This window comes from Notamacropus eugenii, chromosome 2, assembly GCF_028372415.1.
Source record: "Notamacropus eugenii isolate mMacEug1 chromosome 2, mMacEug1.pri_v2, whole genome shotgun sequence".
Lineage (NCBI taxonomy): Eukaryota > Metazoa > Chordata > Mammalia > Diprotodontia > Macropodidae > Notamacropus > Notamacropus eugenii.
The window spans coordinates 86,964,750-86,989,949 of record NC_092873.1 but is presented as its reverse complement, the minus strand read 5'-3'; the positions used below and the strand labels follow the sequence as shown (position 1 = coordinate 86,989,949).

The 25,200-nt window shown below is 40.4% G+C and overlaps 1 protein-coding gene and 1 pseudogene across 1 annotated transcript; one reads left to right on the top strand and one right to left on the bottom strand.

Moving 5' to 3' along the window:
• Positions 1–3,065: 3,065 nt before the first annotated feature.
• Positions 3,066–4,476, top strand: LOC140522738 (dnaJ homolog subfamily A member 3, mitochondrial pseudogene; annotated as a pseudogene).
• Positions 4,477–10,571: 6,095 nt separating this feature from the next.
• Positions 10,572–24,927, bottom strand: LOC140522737 (antigen WC1.1-like). The gene is made up of 11 exons (XM_072638036.1): positions 24,903–24,927; positions 21,812–21,883; positions 21,414–21,728; positions 20,394–20,708; positions 17,549–17,590; positions 17,141–17,455; positions 14,433–14,465; positions 13,813–13,959; positions 13,331–13,426; positions 11,325–11,477; positions 10,572–10,705 (listed from the first exon to the last, which is right to left on the bottom strand). Exons 1-11 carry the CDS (start codon positions 24,925–24,927, stop codon positions 10,587–10,589), a joined length of 1,632 nt encoding a protein of 543 aa, XP_072494137.1. The 3' UTR covers positions 10,572–10,586.
• Between the last annotated feature and the right edge of the window lie 273 nt (positions 24,928–25,200).

Genomic DNA, 25,200 nt, shown 5'->3' with positions numbered 1-25,200 from the left:
AGGATATGTGTTTGCTCCTATGCTTTTTAGCATGAAGTTTCCAGCCAGGTTGTCACATGCTTTCAATGAGTATGAACATGGCATTAAAGTCAGCTGCCTTACTGATGCTAAATTCTTCAATTTGAAAGGACTACAAGTCAAGACCAAAGTGGAGGAAGCATTGCTGCATGATTTTCTGTTTGCAGATGATTATGCACTTAATACAGCCTCTGAAGCTGAGACGTAAAAAAGATATGGCTTAATTTTCTGCTGCTTGTGCTAATTTTGACCTAACAATGGACACCAAGAAAATACAGGTGCTTCATCAGCAATCACCACACCATCCACATGTAAAACCACCAGTGGAGAAGTTTGGAATGCTGTGAATAAGTTCACTCACCTTGGTAGTACACTTTCGAGGGATGTGCACATTGATAATGAGGTTGATGCATGCATTGCCAGAATTCTGTGTTTTGGAGGAAATTTTGGGAGAGAAGAGGTATTAGACTGACTACCAAATGGAAGGTCTACAGAGCTATTGTGCTGACCTCATTGTTGTATGCCTTTGAAACATGGACAGTCTATCAGAGTTATGCCAGAAAACTGAATTGTTTGCATTTGAATTGTCTTAGGAGGATTCTGAAGATCACCTGACAGGATAAGGTACCAGACACTGAAGTCCTTACTTGAACTAAACTGCCAAGCATTCAAACTCTGCTTCAGAGAGTGCAACTCTGACAAGCTAGTCAGGTTGTTTGAATGCAAACATACGCTTGCCAAAAAGACTATTTTACGGAGAACTCACACAGGGCAAGTGATCAGAGGGTGGTCAGAAGAAATGATACAAGGACACTCTCAAGGTCTCTCTCAAGATCTTTGAAATTGATTGTGGGAGACACTGGCACAAGACTGCTCAGCACGGAGTGCCCAGATCAGAGAAGGTATTGTGCTCTCTGAGCAGAGCAGAATTGAAAAAGCTGAAAGGAAATGTAGGATGCAAACATTTAGAGTATCCATTTAAAATGCTCACATGGACCATTTGTGCCCAACCTGTGGTATAGCAGTCTGAGCTCGTGTTGGTCTGATCAGTCACAATCAGACACATTGAAACTTGACTTAAGCATAGTGATATTGTCCACTTTGAGAATGAAAGACAACAGTCAATCAGCCAGCCATTCCCCAATTGACAGAATCATTTTGATTTCCATTTCTTAACCTCCACAAAAACAACTACTATAAATATTTTTGTACCAGTAGTTTCTTTCACTTTACTTTAGATGTCTTTGGGATATAGACCTAGCAGTAATATTGCTGGAGTGGGGGGGGGGGGAGGAGGGAGAGAAAGATATATGCGATTGTATAGTCCTTTGGACATAGTTCCAAATTGCTCTCGAGAAGGGTTGGATCAGTTCATAATTTCACCAGCAGTCCATTAGTGTCCTAGTTTTCCCACATCTCCTCCAACATCCAACATTTTCCTTTTTTGTGTCATATTAACCACTCTGACAGATTTGAGCTGTAGGCTCAGTATTTTTTTAATTTATATTTACCTGATCAATGGTGGTTGAGAATATTTTTTATATGACTCTCAATAGCTTTCATTCCTTTTGTTTAAAAACAGTTCATTACCTTTGACTATCAAAGGACTTGTATTTTTTTTAGATACGACTCAGTTCTCAATATGTCTGAAGAAGGAGGCCTTTATCAGTGTTATTTATTTCAAAAAAAGCTTTTCCAGTTTTCTACTTTCGTTATAATTTTAGTTTCATTGGTTTTGTCTGTGCAAAACTTTTTAATTTTATATAATCAAAATTATCTATTTTACATTTTGTAATACTTGCTATATCTTCTTTGGTCCCAAATTCTTGCCTTATTCGTAAATCTGACAGATAAACTTTTCCATGTTCTCTTAGTTTGCTTATGTTATCACACCTTAAGTGCAGATCATGTACCCATTTTCACCTTATCTGATATACACTGGGAAATGTTGGTCTTCACCTAGATTCAGCCATATTGTTTTACACTAGTTTTTCTCAAATACTGTGTGTTTATTACAAAAGCTTATATCTTTGGGGTTTCTTCTATACTAGATTATTATGGTCATTTACCATAGTGCAATTTGTCTCTAATCTATTCCACTGATCCACAATCTACTTCTTAGCCAGTACCTCTTTATAATACAGTTTCAGATCTGCTACAGCTAGACCAATTTCTTTTCCATTTTTTCTTTGATTCCCTTGATATCCATGAGCTTTTAATCTCCCAGATGAATTTTGTTATTTTTTCTAGCTCTTTAAAATAATTTTTGATAGTTTGATTCATATATCACTAAATAAATAGATTAATTTGGGTACTATTGTCATTTTTATTATATTGACTCAGCCTTCCCTTGAAAGATTGGAATTTTTCCAATTGTTTAGGTCTGAGATTATTTGTATGGAAAGTCTTTCATGATTGTGGTAATATACTTCCTGGATTTATCTGACAAGTAGACTACATAGTATTTTATGTTGTCTATAGCCACACAAGGACATTTCCCCCAAACAGACCTCCCTCTATAGACATGGGATTTTATTACATATAGAATGGGAACAGTAACACTAGTTTTAACATGGGCATGACCAAAGGCAAACTCTCTGAATCTCTATTTAGTTATTTGTGAAATGGGAATAATAACTTATCCTATACACCTGAAGATGTTGTGGTGAAGAAATTGTTTTTTTAAACTTTAAGGTATCATTTACATGAGTGGAGACCTTTGAGATCATGTAGCAGAACTCTAACCCTTCACAGGTGATGAAACTGGCATCCCCTTAGATGAAGTATCATGTCCAAGGTCACACTCAGTGAATAGTCATGTGACATAATCAATGACTTGTGATTATATTCCACTAGACCATGTTGTTATCTCCACAAACCTCTGAAATAACACATTGGTTCTAAAAATATTCAGTATGTTCTCAGTAATATACCCTCTCTTCTTTCAAAATGTCTAATTCTGAAAGGAACAGTATGGGAGTTGACCTCTATCCTCTCTATAAAATAAAGGATTTTCTAAGGAAAGGCAAAGAAAGAGTATTCTTAACATGGAGCTGATGGCCTTCAATAAAAAAACAGAAGTCCCTAAGCCAAGATTTTGGGCAGATACTCTACACGTTGATTTTCACTGGCTGGACTTCATCACCACTTTAAGCTGTTGGCTGCTGTGGGGAAATGGACTTGGGCACCCCAGAAAGGCACCTTGTGCCTCTGTGGGGCATAATCTATGTGATGCTACCACATCACCTAGTTTGGATGTCTTGGTCCCAGGGAGACTCCTGACATTGAAACCCAGCATCAGCCTCTCAGCAATAAAAATTTTCCATTTTAATTTGTACTGCTCCATTTCACAGCAGTTTCCCTTCCTCAGCCAAAGATGATCATTACCAGATATGAGGAGTACCCTAATTACCAGACAGAAAGAGATCAAGAAAACTTACTACCAGCTTGCCAAGAAAGACCACCCTGACATGAAAAAGGATGATTGTAAGGCTAAAGAATACTCCTCACAGCTAGAAGAAGCCAATGATGTGCTAAGTGATGAAGTGAAGAGAAAGTAATGTGATGCTTATGGTTCAGCTGCCTTTGATTCTGGAAGGAGAAGATCTGGAAAGAGCTACTGGCAAGGTGACTCTGTGGTTGACCCACAGGAACTTCTTAGGAAAATCTTTGGGAAGTTCTCAGGATCTTCATTTACAAATTTCCAAAGTGTATTTGATCAGCTTCAGGAATACATCATGAGACCGGCATTCATTCAGGCTGCAAAAGAAGTTAGCAAAGAATTTACTGTGAATATTGAAAACTCATGTGAGCCATATGATGGCAAAGGAAATGAACCAACATTCAGCAGTGCCATTAGTGCAGTGGCACAGGAATGTAAATCATAAATACAGGCCCTCTTATGATTCACTGAATATGTAGGTGATATGGACGTCATGGATCCATAAAAATCCCTCCTTATGTGGGCTGTAGGAGAACAGGACAAACCGAACTGAAAAAGGCAGTGATCTCAGTGCCTCTTAGATTGGCGAATGGTCAGAGTGTGAGAATGAAAGGACGGAAAAATATGAAATTTTTATAATATTGAAGTTTCAGAGAAGTCCCCTGCTTAGGAGGGATAGAAATGATATCCATTCAGAGTGCTTTATTTCTGTAGCTCAAGCTGTCATTGGTGGGATAGCCAGAGCTTAGGGGCTATAAGAGATAATCAATGTCATGATCCCTCCTGGGATACAGGTTGGCCAACAGATTCCAAAGAATGGAAAAGGAATCTCCTGCATTTGTATCTATGGCTATTGTGACCATTATGTTCAGCTAAAGATTAGAATTCCCAGAAGACTGACAAGCAGGTGGCAAAGTCTGAGGATGTTTAGCTATGCAGAGGATCAGACTGTTTTCAAAGGGAAAGTAAATGCTTTCATAAATGCAGCTGCTGGCAAATGGTCCACTGGAAACTAGACAGAGAAAGTGAGACGGATCCACCTTTCTGTCTGTTGGACTGGGAAATGAGAGAATTCCAGACCAACAGCATAGTAGCTGCTTCAGCATCAATAAAATCATGTGGCAAATTTCCCATTAGAATAGGTGTGCCAGTGGATGGACTTATCAGTTAGATAGGACTTAACTCTGAAATAAACCCTGATACCTTAACAGATGATGCATATTTCCTCCCCCTCAAATGGAACTCGAATCCTTCGGACTGCACATAGTAGAACCATTGACTACTTCTTGTGGAACAATACTTTTCATTTTAAATTCGATGATAGGAATGGTAGCTTGCAAACTTTAAAAAGATGAAGACAAAATCTCTGCCCACAGCTTAAAATGAAGCCTAAAGCTGTCTATAGCTAGGAACTAATTAACTTCTCACTTGGGAAGTTATTCTGAGGAACAGTCCAAGTGAATTCAGAGGCATAGGCTTTATTCCCTATGAGCCTTTAGTAGGATGCCTTTTCCTTCAAAAAGGGTACAACAAGAGCTATTCAGTCTCTCCCATCATCACAACCATCTTTGTGTGTCATTATTCTCAAAATCCTGGGGTTATACTGACTATTCTTGACTAGTCAGCTGATCTATCTACAGATATCCAAGTCATCTCATAACTGACAAGCAGCTGTGACAAAGTAAGCAGGAAGTTAAGACCTCTATAATCCATAGTGATTAAAACCAGAGAATAACAACTCTATGAGGCTGTCGAGGCTATAAGCGTTGAAAAATCACAGAATTTTGTAATTGGAACAACATCAAAGATCTCCCATTCAACTACCATTTTAGTAGACATGTAGTGCCTGGAACATCTCGGTCTCTCTCATGTGCCCGTCAAATTAGCAAGACAAGGATTAAGGTATTCAAAAATAATAGATAATAAGCTCATATAAATATGTGTGCTTTTATCCATCAGTCAAAAAAGGGACATGGCCAGTTCAACAGACAAAAGCATTGATGAATAATAATAAAAGTAGCAAAGAATATTTCCTCCAAAAATCTGGAGCAGAATCTCCCACAAATGCAATCATGTGTGGGAAGTGTAACCACGCACAGATATAACATATGGATGGACACATGTAGCAAGAGCAGATGTTTATAAGGACTTCTCTCTAAAGTGCATCCATAACCAGGACGCAAGCATGGAAAAGCAGCTCCTGACCCTGTCACTGCAGGGCTTCTTGGGTCTTGTGATGACATGATTGCTATGTTCTTTCTCCCTGCTGGAGGTTGCTTTATGGTGGGGGTTGTAACACCTTCAACCACTTCAGAGAATGTGCCAATGATTCTTCACTCTATTCATGATAACATTTTCTAGCCTTTTCATGTCAGAGCATTCAAACTACTGTTGAATGACGCAGAAAACCTATATTTTCAAGCATCTACAAGAGTTTCATTATATATGCTTGATGAAGGGATGGTAAGAATGAAAGGACAATATAACAGAGCTGCCAACTTCAGAGATATTCACGAGGAAATAGGACACTGGGTGGAAGGTGGAGGAATGAAAGGCTATGTGAAGTGTTAATGTCATAGAAATATTAAAAGCTTAGGTCATAGACTGAGAACTGATATTGGATCTATGAAATTAAATCAATAATATTTACGGGAATGTTGAATGATATGTAAAGTATATAAAATCAATAACAAAAGTAGGATGGAATTAGCAACTTCAGAAGATCAGGAAATGCATTAAAGATCAATCAGTTAAGAAACATTAATAAAGTACGTACTGTGTACCAGACACTATGCTAGGTGCAAAGTGCACAAATACAAAGAATGAAACAATTCCTACTTACTTCAGGAACAATTATATTTCCTTACAGACCCAGATATTTGCTCAGAAAGGGTCTAATCATGTATGAGCTTGAAATGACAAAGGAGGGACTTTATTGGATATTGCATGTAAAAAAGGAGTTGATTAAACATTGGAATTTATTGAATAGGAGGAATGATGAAGTCATTCCTAGAGGAAGGGAGCCTTAGAGGAAGGGAAAATATATAAAAGAAAGACAGATTTCAGAGGGCTTCAAATGCCTGGAAATGAAACTGGTTTCCATGATCAGTCTTTAGTATGATCATTATGGGCAGAAGAAGTAGAGAGGAGGGACTTCAACTGATGTTTAATATTAAGTCCAAAATAAATCATTTTCAAATATAAAAATCATTTTCCTTTTAAATGATGAAGAAGGTCCAGTTAAGTTTAGTTTTGATATCATAGCTATAACCATCTGACTGAGTTAGAAAGAAGTGAGTAATGAAAAGTGGGGAGGCTGAGGACTCAGGGATTTCGGTTATTTGAAGAGGCAACAACATGTACAGTGAAGTTCTTTAGTATGGGAGAAGAGTCAGAGGAGGGAAAGACTATGAGCCAAGAACTAAACTCTACCTTGAAAGCTAGAGGATTATAACCAATCTCTTGTCCCTTGTTGTTGGAGAAAGAGGAGGGGAAGAATGGAAAAAACACTTATTACCTACCTACAATATGCCAAGTACTATGCTAAGTGCTTTACAAATATTATCTCAGGTGATAATCTGTGAATTACATGCTAATAAGAACCTCACTTGGGGGGTGGGGAGCAATTTGGTGGTACAGTGAATAAAACACTGGACCTGGAGTCAGAAGGGCCTGAGTTCAAATCTGGCCTCAGACACTTTACGCTTACTAGAAGTGTGACCCTGGGTAAATCACTAAACTCCAAATGCTTCAATAGAAACAAAGGATCCACTATAGCAGTTACAGATATATAGGCAGACTTACTAAAGGACTTGCTAGGGTCCTTCAGCTCATAAGCAGCTGAGATTACAATTCAACTCAAGAGGAATCTTTCATGTTTACTCCAGTTCTTGATGCGTCTTCATATGTAGAAGACACAAAGAGAATCTCCTGGCAGGGGGAAACCAAAAGACTTTGCCTCTAACCCTAAGCAGCCAGGACAGCGTCAGCAGGAGGATGTGTGTATGGAGATAATTGGTTTGGTGGTATTTGTGATTAAATCCACATTTACCAATTACATGTGTGACTTGCAGGGCGTATAACTGCTGAAGGTTATCACAGACAGCTCAAAGGCCATGGAAGTGTGAGATTTTCTGCTCCATTTGCTTAGTAGCTGGGTTCCAGATCACAAAAGGACGGAGCAGTTATTACCAACTCCTATACAACCAGCTCTGGGGTTTTTTGAGAAATCAGTAAATGAAAATATCTTCATTCCCTCATTTAAGGCAAAGTTTTGCTGACTCTTCTCACCTCTCCTGCCCTACTTGAGTAGGTTACTTAGTATGTGGTAAGTGTCAATAATGTAAGGCAGACTCTGGGGCAACCTACTCTTCAACATTTGTCGAACACAGAACAGGGAAGAACCATGGCCCTGGGGCCACCCTCACTTAAGGTTGTCTGGTAATAAAAATTTCTTATATTTATTTGGCATTTTATGTTTGTAAAGTGTTTCAAGTATGCTGTTTCCTTAGTCCTTAATTTAATTATTCCTTTTAATTTAGTCTTATTAATCTATTTTACCAAGAACAAAACCAAGAAGGAAAGTACCTTGCTCTCTACCTGTCTCTGTTTCTCTGTCTCTATTTGTTGCACAAAGTTTGGATTCACTCAAAGGACCACACCTGAAGAGCTAGAGGGCCACGTGTGGCCTTAAGGCCTCAGGTTCCCCTGCCCTGCCATGTACCTTTCTAAAAACTGACCAAATATGACTAATTAACTGGTATCAACTATTAATCATTGGAGTACTGCAAGCACACTGGGAAGGACTGATGAGCTATAATGTTAGAAAATAAGGTAGTATTTATTAACTGCTTACAATGAGCCAGGTGATGCTCCCGGAGCCCTGCAGAGGTCCCTAAAATCCTGAGAGGACAATAAGCATCTGCCCTCTGAAGCCTGTCAGCGTGAGTAGGAGCTGAGGGAATGTGCTCCAGAGCATGTGCTACAAATAAAAATGTATAATTTTGTTTACTGTGATTTATACAAACCCAGAATCCATAGTGAGGTAAGCATAGCATTCCTCATTGAAAGAAGAGTATTCACTTACACCAGCAGTTGTTTGTCTTTAGTTTCATAGAGGACCAATGACATCTTCAGGAGATGTGTTGACTTGTATGTGAATTGTATTTAAGTGACAAAACCACCAAAATCATCCACTCCATCCTTTTCCATTTGTCTTGACTTTTGTCTTGTCCCAGGACATGGATAACTCTGGAGAAGAAAGTGAGGCTAATGACTTTGTGCAAGCCTGCCTCATTTCAATGCAGTCCAGTGTCCCTTCCCATAGCCTTCTCTTTGATAGGTTTGAAAAGAAAAGTTTGCCCAGTGACAGGCAAAGAAATGACTAGAAAGGAAGCCCAGGCTGACAGTGGGAGGGGGGCAGGTAGGGAAGAAGAAGAAAAACTTGGGAATGAGTGTTGTGGCCTTTTGTGAGTTTGGGAGCCAGACGGAAGGGTGAACAACTCTTCCTCTCTTCCCCAGTACAATAACAACTATTCTCAACAACCACTAGACATACATAATGCATACACTAGGATACCTGATCCCAGAAGAAAGCACCTCATAAGTCCTATATGACTGGCTATAGGTGTGAGGCTGTAATGAACTGCCATGCATTATAATGTTCATTCTTCTGTATCACTGACAGAGCAGGAATTGACACTATGAATGCATAAAACAGGTGCTTTTGATGCGCTTGTTTACAGAATAATATGTATGAATCGAGCATAAAGCAATGAACAAAGTATTGTATGGGACAGAAGGGGTAGGACAGGGCTTGGAAGGGGCAGGGAAAAGGAAGAGCTGTGAGAGGAGTTAATTTCATAGAAATATTTTCACTCTAAGTTATGACCATTGAGACTTTTAAAAAATTCAAGAGACACAGTTTCTGGGTAATTAGTCATTCTATTAATAATGCTAGTATACTAACAATAAAAAGGATCAGTGAAACTCTCGATTGCTAAGTAGACTTATGGAACCTTTTCGGTGTTAATAAGAACTTGGAAGAGAGGGTTTTCCTGAAGTGACTTTGATGAGTTAGTAAATAATGAAAGAGAATGAATATTATACTAAGAGGTGGACCTGTTCCAACAAGGGATGGAGGACATGACTTTGATTGTCTCATTTACTTCCAAGTCACACCCAGCTTTGGGCAATTCAATCAAAGAATTACTCCCACTTAATCCTGAGTAGAACATTATCAGCAGGAATTCACCCAGATAAGATGGTGTAAGTGGCTTCTATTTTTGGCCAAGGTAAATCAGGTCCTCGAACAACTTGGTTTCAAACAAATAAATGGGACAGGGAACCAGCCTGAATCTCCCCTATACTTGCTTATTAATAATCATTTCTCTCACCAGTCAGTTCAGAGGTCAAATGTTGAAGCAAAAATCTGAGTTATGATGGAAATTGGACCATGGATGATTCCTGACAGAAGGGAGGCTCTTATAGAAGGTAGAAGTAGAGAATGAAAAGAACTAGGATCAAGGATTCAAAGTCTTCTGTCCAGCTGAGAGTGAACAGGAGATCTCCATGTCTACAGGAGTAAAGGAGAAGACTAGCTTATGTAGACTGGTAATTCAACAGAAAAGGTGCTTCTCTGAAAAGGTGTATTCTCTATAGTCCAGAGAACATGCCTGCACTGCTGATAAAGCACCTTTGCTTATACAAAATTTTCTGAGCAGTTGAGAAGGCTGATCATGCTATTGAGAAAGGGTAGAAGATCAATGAAGTCACAATGTAGGTAAAGGAAGAAAAGATAGAGAGCAGAGATTAGAGAAAAAGATACAGGTGAAAGGAGGTTTAAGAAGGTGGACACAGGAAAACAAAAAGGTTAAATTTCAGAATTAAAAGTTCTGAAGGTAAAGCATTTTTGCTAGAGGCAAAAGTGTTACCTGGCTGGGCAACTTGAGTTTAGTGGAGAGGTGTTTACCACATGTGAAGAGGAAACCCTCAACATTGTCTTCTCAGGATAGATTGTTTGAGGGCAGGTGAATTCCAAAACTATTCCAGATAACACAGGAAACTGATTCTACCTCAATTCAATAAACATTTATTAAGAGATTGTTTGTAGCCGACAGTATTAAAGTCACATCTGAGGGACACCAATCTCAGCTTCATCATATCCCAGGTCCTCAGTGGACATTGGTAGGGCATCTTCTCCCATCCTGGAGTCAGGGGATCCCGCAGAGAACTCAGGAGACTGACCTAGAAACAGGAAAATGGGGCTGAATTTGGAACTGTGTCTAAAGAGAAGAAAGAAACCTTTGGTGGTGACAGAGAAGGGTGAAAGTAATGCCTCCTTCAAGACCTGGGTAAAGAGTCTTTTCTCAGTCATGATGCACCATTGAGAGCAAAGGAGTAGGAGTGGCCAGAACTGAGACTGGGCCATGCAAATGCTTCTCTTTACAATGAGGGTGGATTAGGAACAAAAGGAATGGGAGCCTGAAGGAGGCAGTTTCAGAACCCCAGGGCCTGCTCATTTTGTTACTTAGCAGCATCATTGTGGGTACAATTGTACCAGACACATATGACAAATGTCATTATAGAGAATCATTGATGTACTGATGAAATCTTTTTGTTGTATTATTTATTTGTGTACATATGCATATATAGAGAGAAACACATATCTATACAATTGAATGTATATAAGCACATGTGTATATGTGCACATGCACGTATGCATCCATTTTAACAGTCATACCTTTATAAAGACACGTTTGTGATTGCACACGTGTATATGTAGCCAGTGTCACCCCCTCTTCTTCCAAAATAAGTAAACCCACAACTAGAAATCTCACTTGTCAGTGTGTTGGAAACCACTCACCAGTGTTTGACTCCCTGTGCTCATCCCATTCATTGGTAGACCCCAAAGTACTGCCCTCATTCTTCTGGGTGACAGTGGGAATTTCAGGCCCAGATAATTCTTCAGCATCATCATACCCATCACCTGGGGGATCATCAGGCCAACTTGAGATATCTGAGGAACAGATGATAGTTTTGTTTTCAACGTAAATTTTCTGAAAGTGAGGGGAGGTCCTTGTGCATGTGAAAACAAGTGTAATTTTATTTTTTAAGATAAAAGGGAGTGTCAGGAGATGTTCAAAACTGAATTCAGGTAAAGAAAAAGAAGACCACTTAAGGACAAAGTTACAGGCTTAATCTTGCACTAAGAATCACCAAGGTGGGAAAGGAGAAACATGTCCCTCATATAAGACAATGATTTCAATCCCCTTAGTGTTATTTTCCTTTCCTTTATTTTAGCTTCAAATGTCTACTCTCTTAATTTCTGTTATCTCACTACTTATCACCAGCCCCAGCTTCAAAGAGGAAATCACTCAGCCCAAAATCTTCAGTCATAATTCATATTCATGTTGCTCTGGTGATAGTGACCTTGAGACAAAATATACCAGAGAGAGTGAGCCAATTCTCTCAATCATGCTGCAGATTCTGATGCATCTTTGATCATTACTCTGACCCAGACATTCAGCCCTGTTACACACTCAGGGGCCTAGTCACCGATCAAATCAAACATGGCTCCTGTCCTCCCTTTCCCTAAATCATTTGTCTTGTCTCAGTCCAAATCTCTATCTCCCAATCAAGTTTGGAGTGAGAGAGTATCAAGCTGCTGTTGAGGGTGTTCAAAAAAGCTTGGCCTAGGGAAGTACTGAAGTCTTGATGGAAGCTCTTATGCCATTTTCCTTAAAGTCTCCAATTTGAGTAGTGAAGAGCTTGATTAAAAAGACAATAATAATGTAAAACAAGCTGTGTTCTAAAAGATACAGCATGTCACTGGAGATGTTGTCCTAAGAGAAGCATGTTGTTCTTCCTGGAGAGTAGGGGCAATGTAAGGAGCACTGACCAGCACGACATCTGGGATGCCACACTGATGGACATCAGGTAAACTGAGTCCAGAGCAGGGAAGGGTGAACAAGATGGCGCTGGAAGGGATGGTCCCATCCCTGGTTTGTTTCGGCTTGTGTTCGTTACCATAGTTTCGGGTTTGTTTGTGTGTGTGGCCATGGTTCGTTGAGCTGACTGGCAGAGACTATGTAACCAGAGTGCTTGCTTGAATAAATCAGAGTTGCTTCATGACCAGCTGTCCTGCCTCATTCTTTTACTCGTGAGGTCCACAGGAGGATGAGCAGCCTGCTGGCCAGGCATAAGACTTGCTGCTCTCAGTGTGCTATGCTGTTACCATAGCAGGGCAAAAGTGTGGAGAACTGAAAGTTTGTTAGTGAGGGAAGATCCCGGAACTGGCGAGGGGGAAGCTGTGGCTCTGCTCATAAGGAACAGTATAATTCATGTGGATAAAAAAGCCCTAAGGGTATCGAAGAGGGTTTCATCCAAGGCTTCATGTTATTTACTTTTAGGTAACTTAAAACCTTCTTCCTACAATTGTGTTGTTACCAAGAAATCTCCAGATTTAGAAGGAATGGTATAACAGTGTTAAATAAGAATGATGCTATGGAATTGGTTATCCTCTTAGATAAATGAAATCATTACATCTTTGAACTGACCCTATCCTGAACTTCTAGGCAAAATAATCAGATGTATCCCGACTGACAACAGAACATCAGGAAGAAAAGAACAGAGAGGCCTGAATCCTTTCCCTCTAGAGATGAAGCTCATAGCCCATAATGGGACTGGTGGACCTGCCTGCCCATGTAGAGAATGAAATATTGAAACAAAAATGCTATGGGACCAGGGAGGCTATAGGGGTCAGGTACAGGCAGAGATTTCTAAAGATGCCAAGGCCGTAGATAATGAACAAAGGATATACCTTATGTCCAGAATGTCAAAAGGAGGAGGATGGACAGAAAATAGCCATACCTGGGCTGCTCAGAAGGTCCTTCTTGTCCCCTGTCAGATAGTAATCAATCTCTTGGTAGACAGCCTCATAAGGAGAATTGCCGTATCTGGAAAAAGCTGGGAAAAATGGCCGTGGATCAGAAATTTGGCCTGAGACCATTGTCTGACATATATTTGCCTTAGGGGCCCTCCTCAATATACTTTCTGTTCACACTCAGGACACTCCACCTCTCTAATATCCATGGTAGCTCTGCCCAATCTCATGTTGTATGACCTTGGTTGGAATCTCATACCTAACACAAGCTATGCTCACAGCTCAGCCTCTTTGGGGTCAATGAAAGTTGGAGCAACTTAGGGCTTGGAAATCAGAGCAAAACATGTGAGTCACACCCAGTCCTGAAGTATTTTATCTGACTTTGTCCAAAATCCCTATCCCCATCATTTCCACCCTTCATTCACCCACACCCTTGCCCATGTGATTCAGTGCCCCAGAGGTTGCCCACCTTGTTGTTGGATTCTCCCTCTGTGTATCTGAATCCCTAAGAGGATGAGGACCAGGAAGAGAAGGGCCCCTAAAATGAGGCAGACGATCCCAAGCAGAGAGAATGTGCCAGAGTTCAAAGGGGTGGAAACTCTCTTAGTGAGTGGTCCTTTGGAGAAGAAGAATCATAAGGCTCTGAATCCTGGAAGTTGTTAAAAGCCCCAGGATATTTCACTGAGGTGAGGATGGAGAGATGGGGAAAAACTGAGGCTCACCTTCCACCTGAAGATCCCCCAACTGGGGAATCATCCCCTCCCCTAACGGCCCTGGAGAGGGTCCTTGGATAGAGTCGAATGCCCAAGAAAGGACAGTGAAGGAACCATCCATCTTTATGGGGACTGAGGTCCAGATCTCCAAAATGGAGATGCGCAAGATGGTGATATATTCTTGAAGAATATTTTTGTGGACCCTCCCAGTCCCAAGTTCCACCTCAACCCCTAGCCCACAAGCTACTCAGCAGATTCTCAAAATTCTGGGACAGGAAGAATCCCATAAGGTCATGCATGGGCCTCAGAAGGTTTGTGCTGTCAAATGAACCTAGCCATGATAGGAGAGGTCTGAGGGAGTGGTAGAGCAGAGTACCTTTTGTGGTAGGTGGCAATGTTGTCCTCCCAACTGAAAAAAATAGGAGAAAAAAATATCTGAAGAATGAGCAGAGATCAGGTTGGGCATGGCTTCTGCATCCTGCTTTGAACCCCTTATGATATGAACATCATTCCATAATGTTCCATCCAAACAACTTAGGAAGGTTCCCAGATCTCCTCAATCCCCTTCATCCAGCTCAAGCTTAAAGACATAGGCACCATATGGACTGGAGTCAGAGGATCTGTGCTAAAGTCAAAAACCAAATTCGGTTGCTAAAACTTGAAATTTGTGGAAGGACCACATATTCTCTAAGAAAGTTCTATAGGTCACCCCACTATCCCCACCCCAACCTCTAGCTCACAAGTTTCTCAGCAGATTCTCTAACCCAAAAGAATTAATTCTCTAAGACATGAAAGATTCCTTTGGGAATGCTTGTCTCCTTTAACCTTCCTCCTTGTCAATAGATGTCTCAAGCTCAATGTGTCCAAAACAGCATTCATTATCTCCTGTTATTTCTCCTCCTCATACCTTATCCAGCTTCCAATCTTCCAGGTTACTATTGAAGACACTAGCACCCTCCCAATCACTCAGACATGCAATCTTGGTGCTCTCCTTAAACCTTTCCTTTCACTTTGCCCATAGATCCAATTAGTTGGAAAATCTTTTAATTTCTATGTCCCCAAATTTCATTCTCTCCACAATACAGCCACCACTCTAGTTCAGGTCCCCAACATCTCCAGGACTATTGTACACCTTTCTCATTGGCCCTCCCCATTCAAATCTATCCTTTAATCAGTAGCTAAAGTGGTCATTCCAGAAGAGGGGAGGGGCAACTGAGACCTCAGACTACACACAACACTCTAGGTCCTCATATGCAACCTTTTGCTTAAATCCAAAATTAGAGAATAAATCCTCTTACTGAAAGGATTCATCCTGTTAAACTTGGACTCAGTCAAAAGAACACATCCAAGGACCTGGAACAAAATATGTGGACCCAAGACCACAGGTTTGCCACTCCTGCTCTAGAGAATACTTTTGGCCTCATGATTTTTCTTCTTGCTAAATCAATTTTCAATCATGTGTGATTCTCTGTGACCCCAACTGGGTTTTTTTGCAGATTTGCTTGAGTGCTTTGTCATTTCCTTCTCTTCCTTATATTACACTTGACGAACTGAGGCAAACAGAAATAAGTTACTTGCCTAGGTTCACACAGGAAGAAAGTGTCTGAGGCCAGATAAAACTTCAGGAAGATGATTCTTTCTGACTCCACTTATGCACCACCTACCTGCCCACATCATGGTCAACAAATTCTTATAGCTCCCTGTGACTTACAGGATGCAATAGAATTCCCCTGTGCTTCACACTTCTTCTCAACTTGGTCTCATTATACCTTTCCCCAATTGTTATATACCCCTCCACTCCCCACATTCTACTGATCAGCTATAGAGGCCTGTTCCCTGTTCCTCACTTGTGATACTCTGTCTCTGTACCTGAATCGTAGCTTTCTGGCTGTCCTTACTTGAAATGCTCACCCTTCTTACCTCCACTTCTTGACATTCTGAGCTTACTTCAAGATTCAACTCAATTTTTTTTTCTAAAGGAAGATTTCTGGAGACACGCCAGATGCTTAAGTTTTCCTTTCCAGCTTACCTTCCTGCCACTCTGCATGTGTCTTCTATGTATCTAGTTATTTATCTGCTGCTTAGGCCATCATATTGTAAAGTTGCCTGAAAGCAAGGAACGTTTTTGCCCATCTTTTTATGGCCAGGACTTAACATAGTGTCTGGTACATTGTAAGCACTGATGAGTAAATTCTAATGGATTGATTGGTTGTGAACCACTCTGAGGTAGGCTAGAGCCGAGGGAGAGGACGGCTGAATATTGTACATTATTTGATAGCGAAGAGGTACTAGGTGGTACAATGGATACAACCCTGGGCCTAGAAGATGAGGAAGACCTGAGGTCAAACACAGGCTCCTGCCCTACCTGTGTGACCCTGGGCAAGTCACTTTACCCTTATTGGCTTCAGTTGCTCATCTCTAAAATGAGAACACACTGGAGAAGGAAATGGCAAACTGCACCAGTATCTTTCCCAAGAAAGTCCCATGAGCTATTCTTCATGGAGTCATGAAGAGACAGACATGAATTAATAACCTGATAACAAGATCATCCTGTCCTTTTCACTGGAAGGAAAGAAACAACAGCTGGAGTTGGAGTAGAGAACACACTGAGCCTGTGGGCTCTGAATTCTGCTGGAGTCACCTCATGTAAAGATCTGCCCAAGTTACACTAACCAAAAAGCTCAGAAAGGTTCTCAAATCCCTCCATACCTTCCCCCCAGCACATGCGTAGGGAGACAGTTGGAGGGCAGAAGAAGAATTGTAAGTTTGGGAGTCATAGGACCTATGTTCAAAAATTTCCCAGAAAGTTATACGTGCTAGCCTCTGGGACCTTATGGCAGTAACGTGACCCCACTGGACATCTATTTCCTCTTCTGCAAAGCAAAGAGATGACAATAATGATCATTCATTTTACTTTTACTTTCAGTTCTAAATTCTATGACCCTGCAATCAAATTACAGCCTTCCCTGGTACCAAAGGACAGACCTGTGGGAACTCCAATTAGATGCACACTCTAGCACATATGCTCCTCCTCAGTATCTGTCTTCAGAGCTTCCAGACCCATCTAATGCCCTTCACACTCACCTGAGCACATGACACCAGCATCCTCCTCATGCTTACAGTCATTCTGCCCCCAGGGACTTGCAGGGCAATCCCACAGAGAGGACTCCATCCCTCTGCACTGAACATCATCCAACCAGATGGTCCCATTTCCTGGGCCAAATGCAGGCCATTCCAGGTCAGCCAGAGCAGAGCCACAGCCCAGCTGCTGACAAACCACATTAGCATCTGCTAGGTCCCAAGAGTCATCACATATTGTCCCCCAAGAGCCATTGTGCCAGATCTCCACTCTTCCAGAGCATGGGGTCTCTCCTCCCCTGAGTCGGAGTTTGTCTTTGTCTGGAAAGGAAGCAGGATTGACTGGTAAACTCTCAGCTAGTAAATGAGCAACCTCTGAGAGCCCCAGGTATAGAGAAAAATGAAATGAGATACCTGTGCAGGGACCAGATGTTGGGCAGTCAGTTACCTTCATTCCTGCAGGGGGAAGACGTTGGGAAAGTTTGGGTTAATAATAATCCTAAAATATCATTTGGGCACTAGATTTTGCTGTTTCAGGGAAGTTTACCCAAAGATGCCTTAATTCACTTCGGAAATACAGAATAGCACCATCTTCATATTTGTGATATTCAATGATCGGTTGAATTCATGCTATAAGCTACTGACTGAGTAAAAATGCATGTACAAATATAACATACTAAGTGCCTGTCTTTAGGGAGTTCAGAGTGTGATTAGGGAGGACGGACCTGAACGTAAAGTGGAGACTATATAAGGAAATAGATCAAAGTAGCCCAGGGAGAGAGTGAAGAAGGCTGAGGCAAAAGGAGGCTGCCTGCTAGGTAAGACAGTGCTGGAGAAAAGATGAAGAGAGTGAATAGCCATGGGGATGAATAGTGATGTCCTTCTTTTTGTGACAGGATGAAAACAAGAAACATGGGTCATGTTGCAAAGAAATTTTGAAGACTATAGGATGGCAGCAAAACGAGTTCCAGTCATATCTCAACAAACTGCTTAGATAAGTAGGTGGATCAATTGTTTGCTCTAAATATGCAATTCTGGGTTGGAGGAGAGCGAAAGTCAAAGTGAACGTGTCAATAACCATTTTTTTTTTAAAAAAAAACAGTGTTTTGGGGAGAAATCATAAAACAAACCAAACTGTAATACAAAAGACATTGATCTGCCACATTCTGCAATCCAGTTCCATGGTTCTTTCTCTGGATGTGGAAGGCATTTTGCCTTAAGAGACTACTGGGAATTTTTAAGTCCTTGCATTTCAATGAAGTTTTATGATTTCTCCTATTCATTTTAATTCTTCTATTCAATATGACTAATGTGAAAATTTATTTAATAGAAATGTAGGTGTAGAACCTATGTAAAATTGTATGCCACATCAGGGAGGGAGGAGAGAGGGAGGGAGGAAAGATGGGAAGAGGAAAAAATATTTAAGTTATATGTTAGCAATTGTAGAACACTTAAAACAAATAAAATAATAAAAAAAAAAAAACACTACGTTCCAGTCACAGTACTAAGCCCTGGTGATACAAAGAACAGCAAAGAAGTAGTCCCTGCCTTCAAGAAGTCAAAAGTCTAATTGGAGGAGTCAATGTGAAAACAACTTTGGGCAAAAACGATATATAGAGAAGAAATTGGGGAAAATTAATTAATAAAGGGACAGCACTAGCATTAATGGAGGAAAATAAGAGGCTTCAGTGTGGAAGGCAGGAATGTAACTGGGACCTGAAAGAAGCAGCTAGGTGATGCAATGGATAGAGTGCTGTGTCTAGAATCAGGGAAGTCATCTACCTGAGATCAAATCTCACCTCAGACACTTACAGGCTGTGTGACCCTGAGCAAGTGACTTAACACTATTTCTTGCAGTCTCCTCATCTGCAAAATAAGCTGAAGAAAGAAATGACAAAAACACTTTGACAAGAAAACTCCTAATGGGGTCAGGAGTAATTGGTTATGACTCAAATGACTGAATAACAACAACAACAAATACCCCCAGGGAAACAAGAGGATGAGGAAGGAGAGAATTACATACGTGGGGAGGATCAGTGAAAATGCACAGTCGGGAGATACAGTGCCTTTTACAAAGAACAGCAGAGATTAATGTCACTGAAATGAATGGTACATAGAGGGAAGGAATGTGTTATGAGAATAGAAAGAGAGCAGGGGGTCAGGAGAGGAAGGGCTTAAAATGAGAGTATGTGATGTGGGATCCCAAAGGGAACAAGGAGTCCCTAAAGATATCGTTTGGGAACAACATGATCATGTGGTCAGATTTGTTCTTTAGGAAGGTAAATATAACAGTTGAGTGGATGGACTGGAAGAAAGAGAGACAGGGTGATCAACTAGAAGGATCTTCCAATCACCCAAAATGGGACTGGATCACTGTGGCCACAGTGTCGGAAAGAAGAAGGGGGTGTGGATGAGAGATGGTACAATAAAAGCATCAACAGGACTTGCAGCATTGCGTGTGGGCTAGTGCATCAATTAGGGAGTCATAAAAGGATTCACTTGCTCCACTGAAGGTACAGTTAAGTTTAGCTAACATACTGTCATGAATTCAGTTAGCGTGATTTCATGATTTTCTCCAGTTTCATTCAGATTTCTCTGAGCAGGGGCAAAGGCAATTAATGGTGGAAATAAACAAAGAATGAGGATTGGGATGGCAAGTTTGGACATAGTAAAAGGGGCAAGAAACTCAAGAGAAAAGGATGGAAAGAGAAAAGGATGGAAAGGAATCAAGGAGGAGAATTTAGCCAATACAAGAATCATGACCTTGGAAAAAGCTGACGAATGGAGGTCATGCTGAGAATGAAGAATAGTATTAGGGGATTGCAAGGTAGAGGGACAGGTGTAGTAACCATTAATTTCAAAGTTTACAAACATATAAGTAAATCTCCTGTAGGTGACACCATGATCAAGAATACGACCATGTTTCTGTGCCTCTCAGCTGGATAGAGACCTTTGGAAATGAATCTAGTGAAGAAGTGAGAGGATAGGTTGTTTGAGGGAAGATTTAATCTACTATTAGGATAGGAAATGTGGTGGAAAGGTTGACTCAGAACTTGTTCACATTGAGATATTGATATGAGAAAATAAAAAAAAAATTGATGCTTTTGTCCTATTACTGCTACCAACCTAGGTCTCTTTCACTATTTACTTGAATGGATTAAAATAAATTGGGATTTATATCTTGTCCACAGATTGAATCCACTTGGACTAAAAAAAAAATCTCCTTAAGGAGTCAAATGGAAGACACAGATATAGTTACCTTCACATGTGATAATGGCTTCCTCTCCCTGTTGGCAAGAATTCTGGTCCCAGGATTGAGAAGGACAATGCCAGAGGAATGATTCTTGGCCTTTGCAGGTGATTTTGTCAATCCACCTGGTATTCAAATTTCTTGGGGATCTAGACAGTGTTTCAATATGTCCCTCAGCACCACAACTCAGGTGTCTGCAAATCACTGATACAGTATTGTCATCCATGGAGTTGGAACAAACACTGCCCCATGTTCCATTGTAGAAAACTTCTAGCCAGCCAGAGCACTCACGCTCCTCACTCACCAATCTGAGATCCAGGAATTCTGTAAATGAAAAGGAAAGTGTGCCACAATCAGAGGGGACATCTGATACAACATTCTCTGGGTCTCTTCCCTCTGGAAATTGTGTTAGGTTCTCTGGCTCTGCTGAGAAGTCTCCACTGGAAAGACACAGACCCCAGACTTTCTTTTTCCACGATTACTTGCTCTATATTTCTGATCATTTCTCTCTGTTTTGCTTCCCCCACTAATAAAGACAGGAGTGCCTTTATTGTGATTTCCCTACTGAGTATCACAGTTTCAATATCAATGTGAATTTTTTAAGCACCTACATAAAGCAAACTAGCAGACACATATTGTATATGTACTCTGTGAATAGCACTCTAATAGGAATATAGGTATAAGGAGAACACATATGCATACACACATACATGCACATATATATATGTGTTTGTATACATGCATACATATGTATACATGTAAATATATATATACATATATACAGACACATATAAAACAGTAATACATACACACAAATAAAGGAGTAGACCCACCTATACAATTGTACTAGCTGAAAATTTCACCCTTCAGATAAGAGGCCTGGCAATGAAACTGAACTCTAAGGATAGCTGTGCTTGGGTCAGGAACTCTTCCTTCCTCTATGAATCAGCTCCTTCTCCATCTCTAAACCCCACCTCCTCTGCGTTCCCATAAGTCCCTCAGTGTTACTGGGGTGTGTGTAAACCAGACCTGAGCAGAGAACACTTGCATCCTCTTTGTGTCTGCAGTCATGCATTCCCCAATGGAGGGAAGGGCATTCCCCCAGGTGGGATTCATTTCCAGAGCAGCTAAGCTCATCTAGCCAGATGGGCCCTGAGCCTTGTCCAAAGTGAGCAGAGATCATGGCTTCAAGGGCCACTCCACAGCCCAGCTGCCTGCACACCACGTGGGCATCACTCAAGTCCCAGGAATCATCACAGATGGTTCCCCAGGTCCCATTGTAAAAGACTTCAACTCTTCCAGAGCAAGGCCCTCTTCCATTCAACAGACGAAGCTGTCCATTTTCTACAGGGAGAAATTCAAATGGATTGTTTGTTTTCCCAAAGAAAGAGTAGGGTTTCCTCAGATTTTACAGCTTTCTTTCTTACCTGAAAAGAGGACAGGTGTCTTTTCCTGGTCAGACTCTGAGTTATTGAATGGGAGGGACTGTGTCTGGTTTCCTGCAAAAAGCAAACACACTTCAAATCTAGGGCTGGAAGTTTAAACTGGGAAAGGAAAAGTAAAGTAAATATGTGCCTTGAGGAAACACACTGGATGAGAGGAGTCAGCACATTGGTGAGAAGACAGGTTGTGAGGGAGGGACAAAGGGATTTCTCAGTCTAAGAAGGCAGGCTTTGGCTCTACCTAGCCAAACAAGATTGTTCTCATTGACAGTTCTGTTGCTCTACTCCAAAGCTCCAATCACACCCTCCATATGCAGAGTGCCTTTCCATAAGGAAAAGCTCTTGAGAGAAAGATTGTAGCACTTGTACCTGATCAAACTTCCTCTGAAGTTGCTCCCCCTCTGTTAGGTCTTTGAATTGTATAGGGTAGCTTCCTCCTACCACGTTTCTGCCACTAGATCATGTCTAAACACTAAATGAGGAGATTTTGACTTGGTCGACCTGAATTTCTTTTAAAATATATTGATAAACAAGGCTTGGGATGGGGGCAATTGAGCACGGTGGAAAGTGAGAAAATAGGAAAATAATTTTTAAATGAATGTTAAAATTCTCTTTACATGAAATTACGAAAAATAAAAGATAGTATTTCAGAAAATGTATTCCTAACTATATTTCAATATATTTGGTCTCTTATTTGTGTAAGGACAGCCACACATACATCAAGAGCCTGTGTGCAGAGAGACCTGTGTGTGGAGAGGCCTCATGTGTACAAAGACTGTCCCTGTCACATGTGGCATGGGGGTGTCATTGTGTTACTCAGAGGGAGGAAGAACAGACATCTCTACCCCTTCCCTTCTTCTCTTGTAATTCTGTCTTTTCAGTCATGTTCATCTCTTCCTGACCCCATTTGGAGCTTTCTTGGCAAAGATCCTGGAGACGTTTGCATTTCCTTCTCCAGATCATTTTACAAGAGGAGGAAACTGAAGTAAAAAGGGTTAAATGACTTAGCAAAGGATATGCAGCTAGTCTGAGGCCAAATCAGAACTCAGAATTTCTGATTCCTGGCCCTGTACTCTATCCACTGACCAACCTAGCTGCCACTCTTCCAAGATTCTACCATCCCGCTTCTCCAAGGGAGACTTCAATTGCCACCTGGAGGGGCAGCAAAAGTTGGGGACAAACCCCATTCTACTCTGGTCAGAGAGAATGGGTATCAGGCTAGAATTATTGTAATCTACTCCCTTAAATATTGTTAATCGATGGGTCATTATCAGGTTCAACTGAAATTCTGATTTTTCTGACATTCATTGGAGGGGGAGATCAGTTAAAAACAATATTCTCAGAAGCAATTGCAAGATTACACCAGAGAAGGTCATGGAGCAAAGAAAGTCCAGAATCACTGCTCTGGAGGGACAAGCATCTCTCTTGGACTAGCTAGATAGGAATTCCTTCTTCGCCCTGCTCAAAGTAGAAAATGTCGAGGTTTTCCAATAGTAAGCACTTAATAAGTGTTAATAGGTTGATTTTCCTAAGCAAATGAGGAAAAAGAAAGCATAAAAGGAGAAGCTCTCCATTTTTACATACCACTAGAAATGACGTCCCAAGAGAATGCTGAAGTAGCACAATTGAACAGTTTCTAAATTTCTCACCTGCTCTGGGGGACTTTCCTGCTGAAGGGATTAGAATAGCACATAGTAGTGGAATTGACTGAACTACATGAACTCCAACTTATAATTCAATTCTGGAGCTAGCTAGATTTTCTTTCTATCCACTTTTGGGTCTAGTTCAGTTTCTATATTGTAACAAAATTTTCCTCAATGGTGGGAATTGGGAGAAACCATTATTGCATCTTTTCAAACTCATCTTGCTTCACTGGGACCTGGATACCTCTACTTAGTGCTTAAGTGAAGACCCATGTTATACTGACTAGGAACCCAGTCAGATTCAAACACTGATGTAAGGAGTTTTCTCACGAACAACCTATATATTTGATCTAAAAATTGTCCCAGTACTATTCCATATTTACTCTTTCCAGGTTTTTTTGTTTTTTTGTTTTGTTCTGTTTTGTTTTTTTTATTGAAGGCGGACAGGTTGGAGGCAGTAGGACACCTCTTTTTCTGATTTCAGGAAATTGCACCTATTTGTTCTTCCCTTCCCAACTGGGAAAGCCCCTAATCTTTCATCTAAATAGAAATCAGATGCACAGATTTTGTTTCTAAATGTATGTAAATGTATTAATTATTTGTTTTAATTATTGCCTTATTTGGTAAATTATTCTTAATGCATAAAGATCTGTATCCCCTGTATTTTTATTGCAACCTGAGAAAGATGACTGGTCCTGATTTCTTTAGCAATTGGCATGTATTGCTTAATAAATTGATAAACTTGGAAGCTAGAACCTTTGCCACCCCAGTCATTTCATCATTCATGCACCTCACTGTCACTTCCCTCAAGTTTTCTCCCCAGTCTCTTGGTGACCTGCACTCAAGTAATGCATAACTTCTTTAAGTGAGCCCTAATTTGACATCTTACTCTGGACTCTGATCTATCTGTATGTCTGATGAGAATATTTTAACCTAATTCACTCCTAGCATCTCTAACAAATATGCTAAGAAGATAAAATTTTGTAATCATTGACTCAAGGATTTATTTGCATAAGAATTTCATCATTAGTGGAAAGTGATTTCACAAGATGAAGTTAATGAGAACTGGAGAGAAGAGAAATCCTGGTCTTCTGACTCAGGATCTCTTTCTTTCACACCAGGATTTCTCTTTTCTGCAACTTTTACCAGCTCTGACCCTCATGACATCAATTTCCACCAATGAGAAGATGTTTTGCAAATGACCCTATGAGACAAGGTTGCCAATTTTCAAAGAACAGAGTCCTGGAATTTTATTTTTAGAGGACTCTGACTGCCTAATATTGAATTATATTTCAACATTTTTGATCTTCTTTAATCTATTCTGTCATTGTTGAGTGATCTTATCATCTTGCTCTGGGTAAACAACCATCATGTGAATTTAAACATTTCCTAGTCCTTCCTATCTAAGTTTGATTATTTTTAGCACTTCCTACCAATGCCCAGAGCTACTATATCCATTTTCGCTATTGGTACTGCATATTAAAGTAAGCCTCATTTGCTTTAATGTACTTGATGGATCACAATACATCTTCCCTACCTTGGAATTCCCAAAGAAAATCCATAAATGAATGATCACATATATAAAGTAAATTTGTACAAATATCATACAGGATTCCCAACAATATGGTTAGAATTCTTTATATTTACTACAAGAAAAAGATGCCATGATACTCCTCTGAATACTGAAAAAGATCACCAGATTGCTGATGTGTACAGACACTTCTATTTTTT

Bases quoted from the DNA above. Each gene is read 5' to 3' on its own strand.
- LOC140522737 (XM_072638036.1), bottom strand. From the start codon at position 24,927: ATGGATATAGTAGCTCTGGGCATTG. The intron at 14,466-17,140 runs GTGAGTGTGAAG...TATTTTTTTCAG, and splicing joins TGCTGGTGTCATGTGCTCAG to TTGGGAGGACAACATTGCCA. The intron at 10,706-11,324 runs GTGAGTGGTTTC...TCCTGTTTCTAG, and splicing joins GCACAGGGAGTCAAACACTG to GTCAGTCTCCTGAGTTCTCT.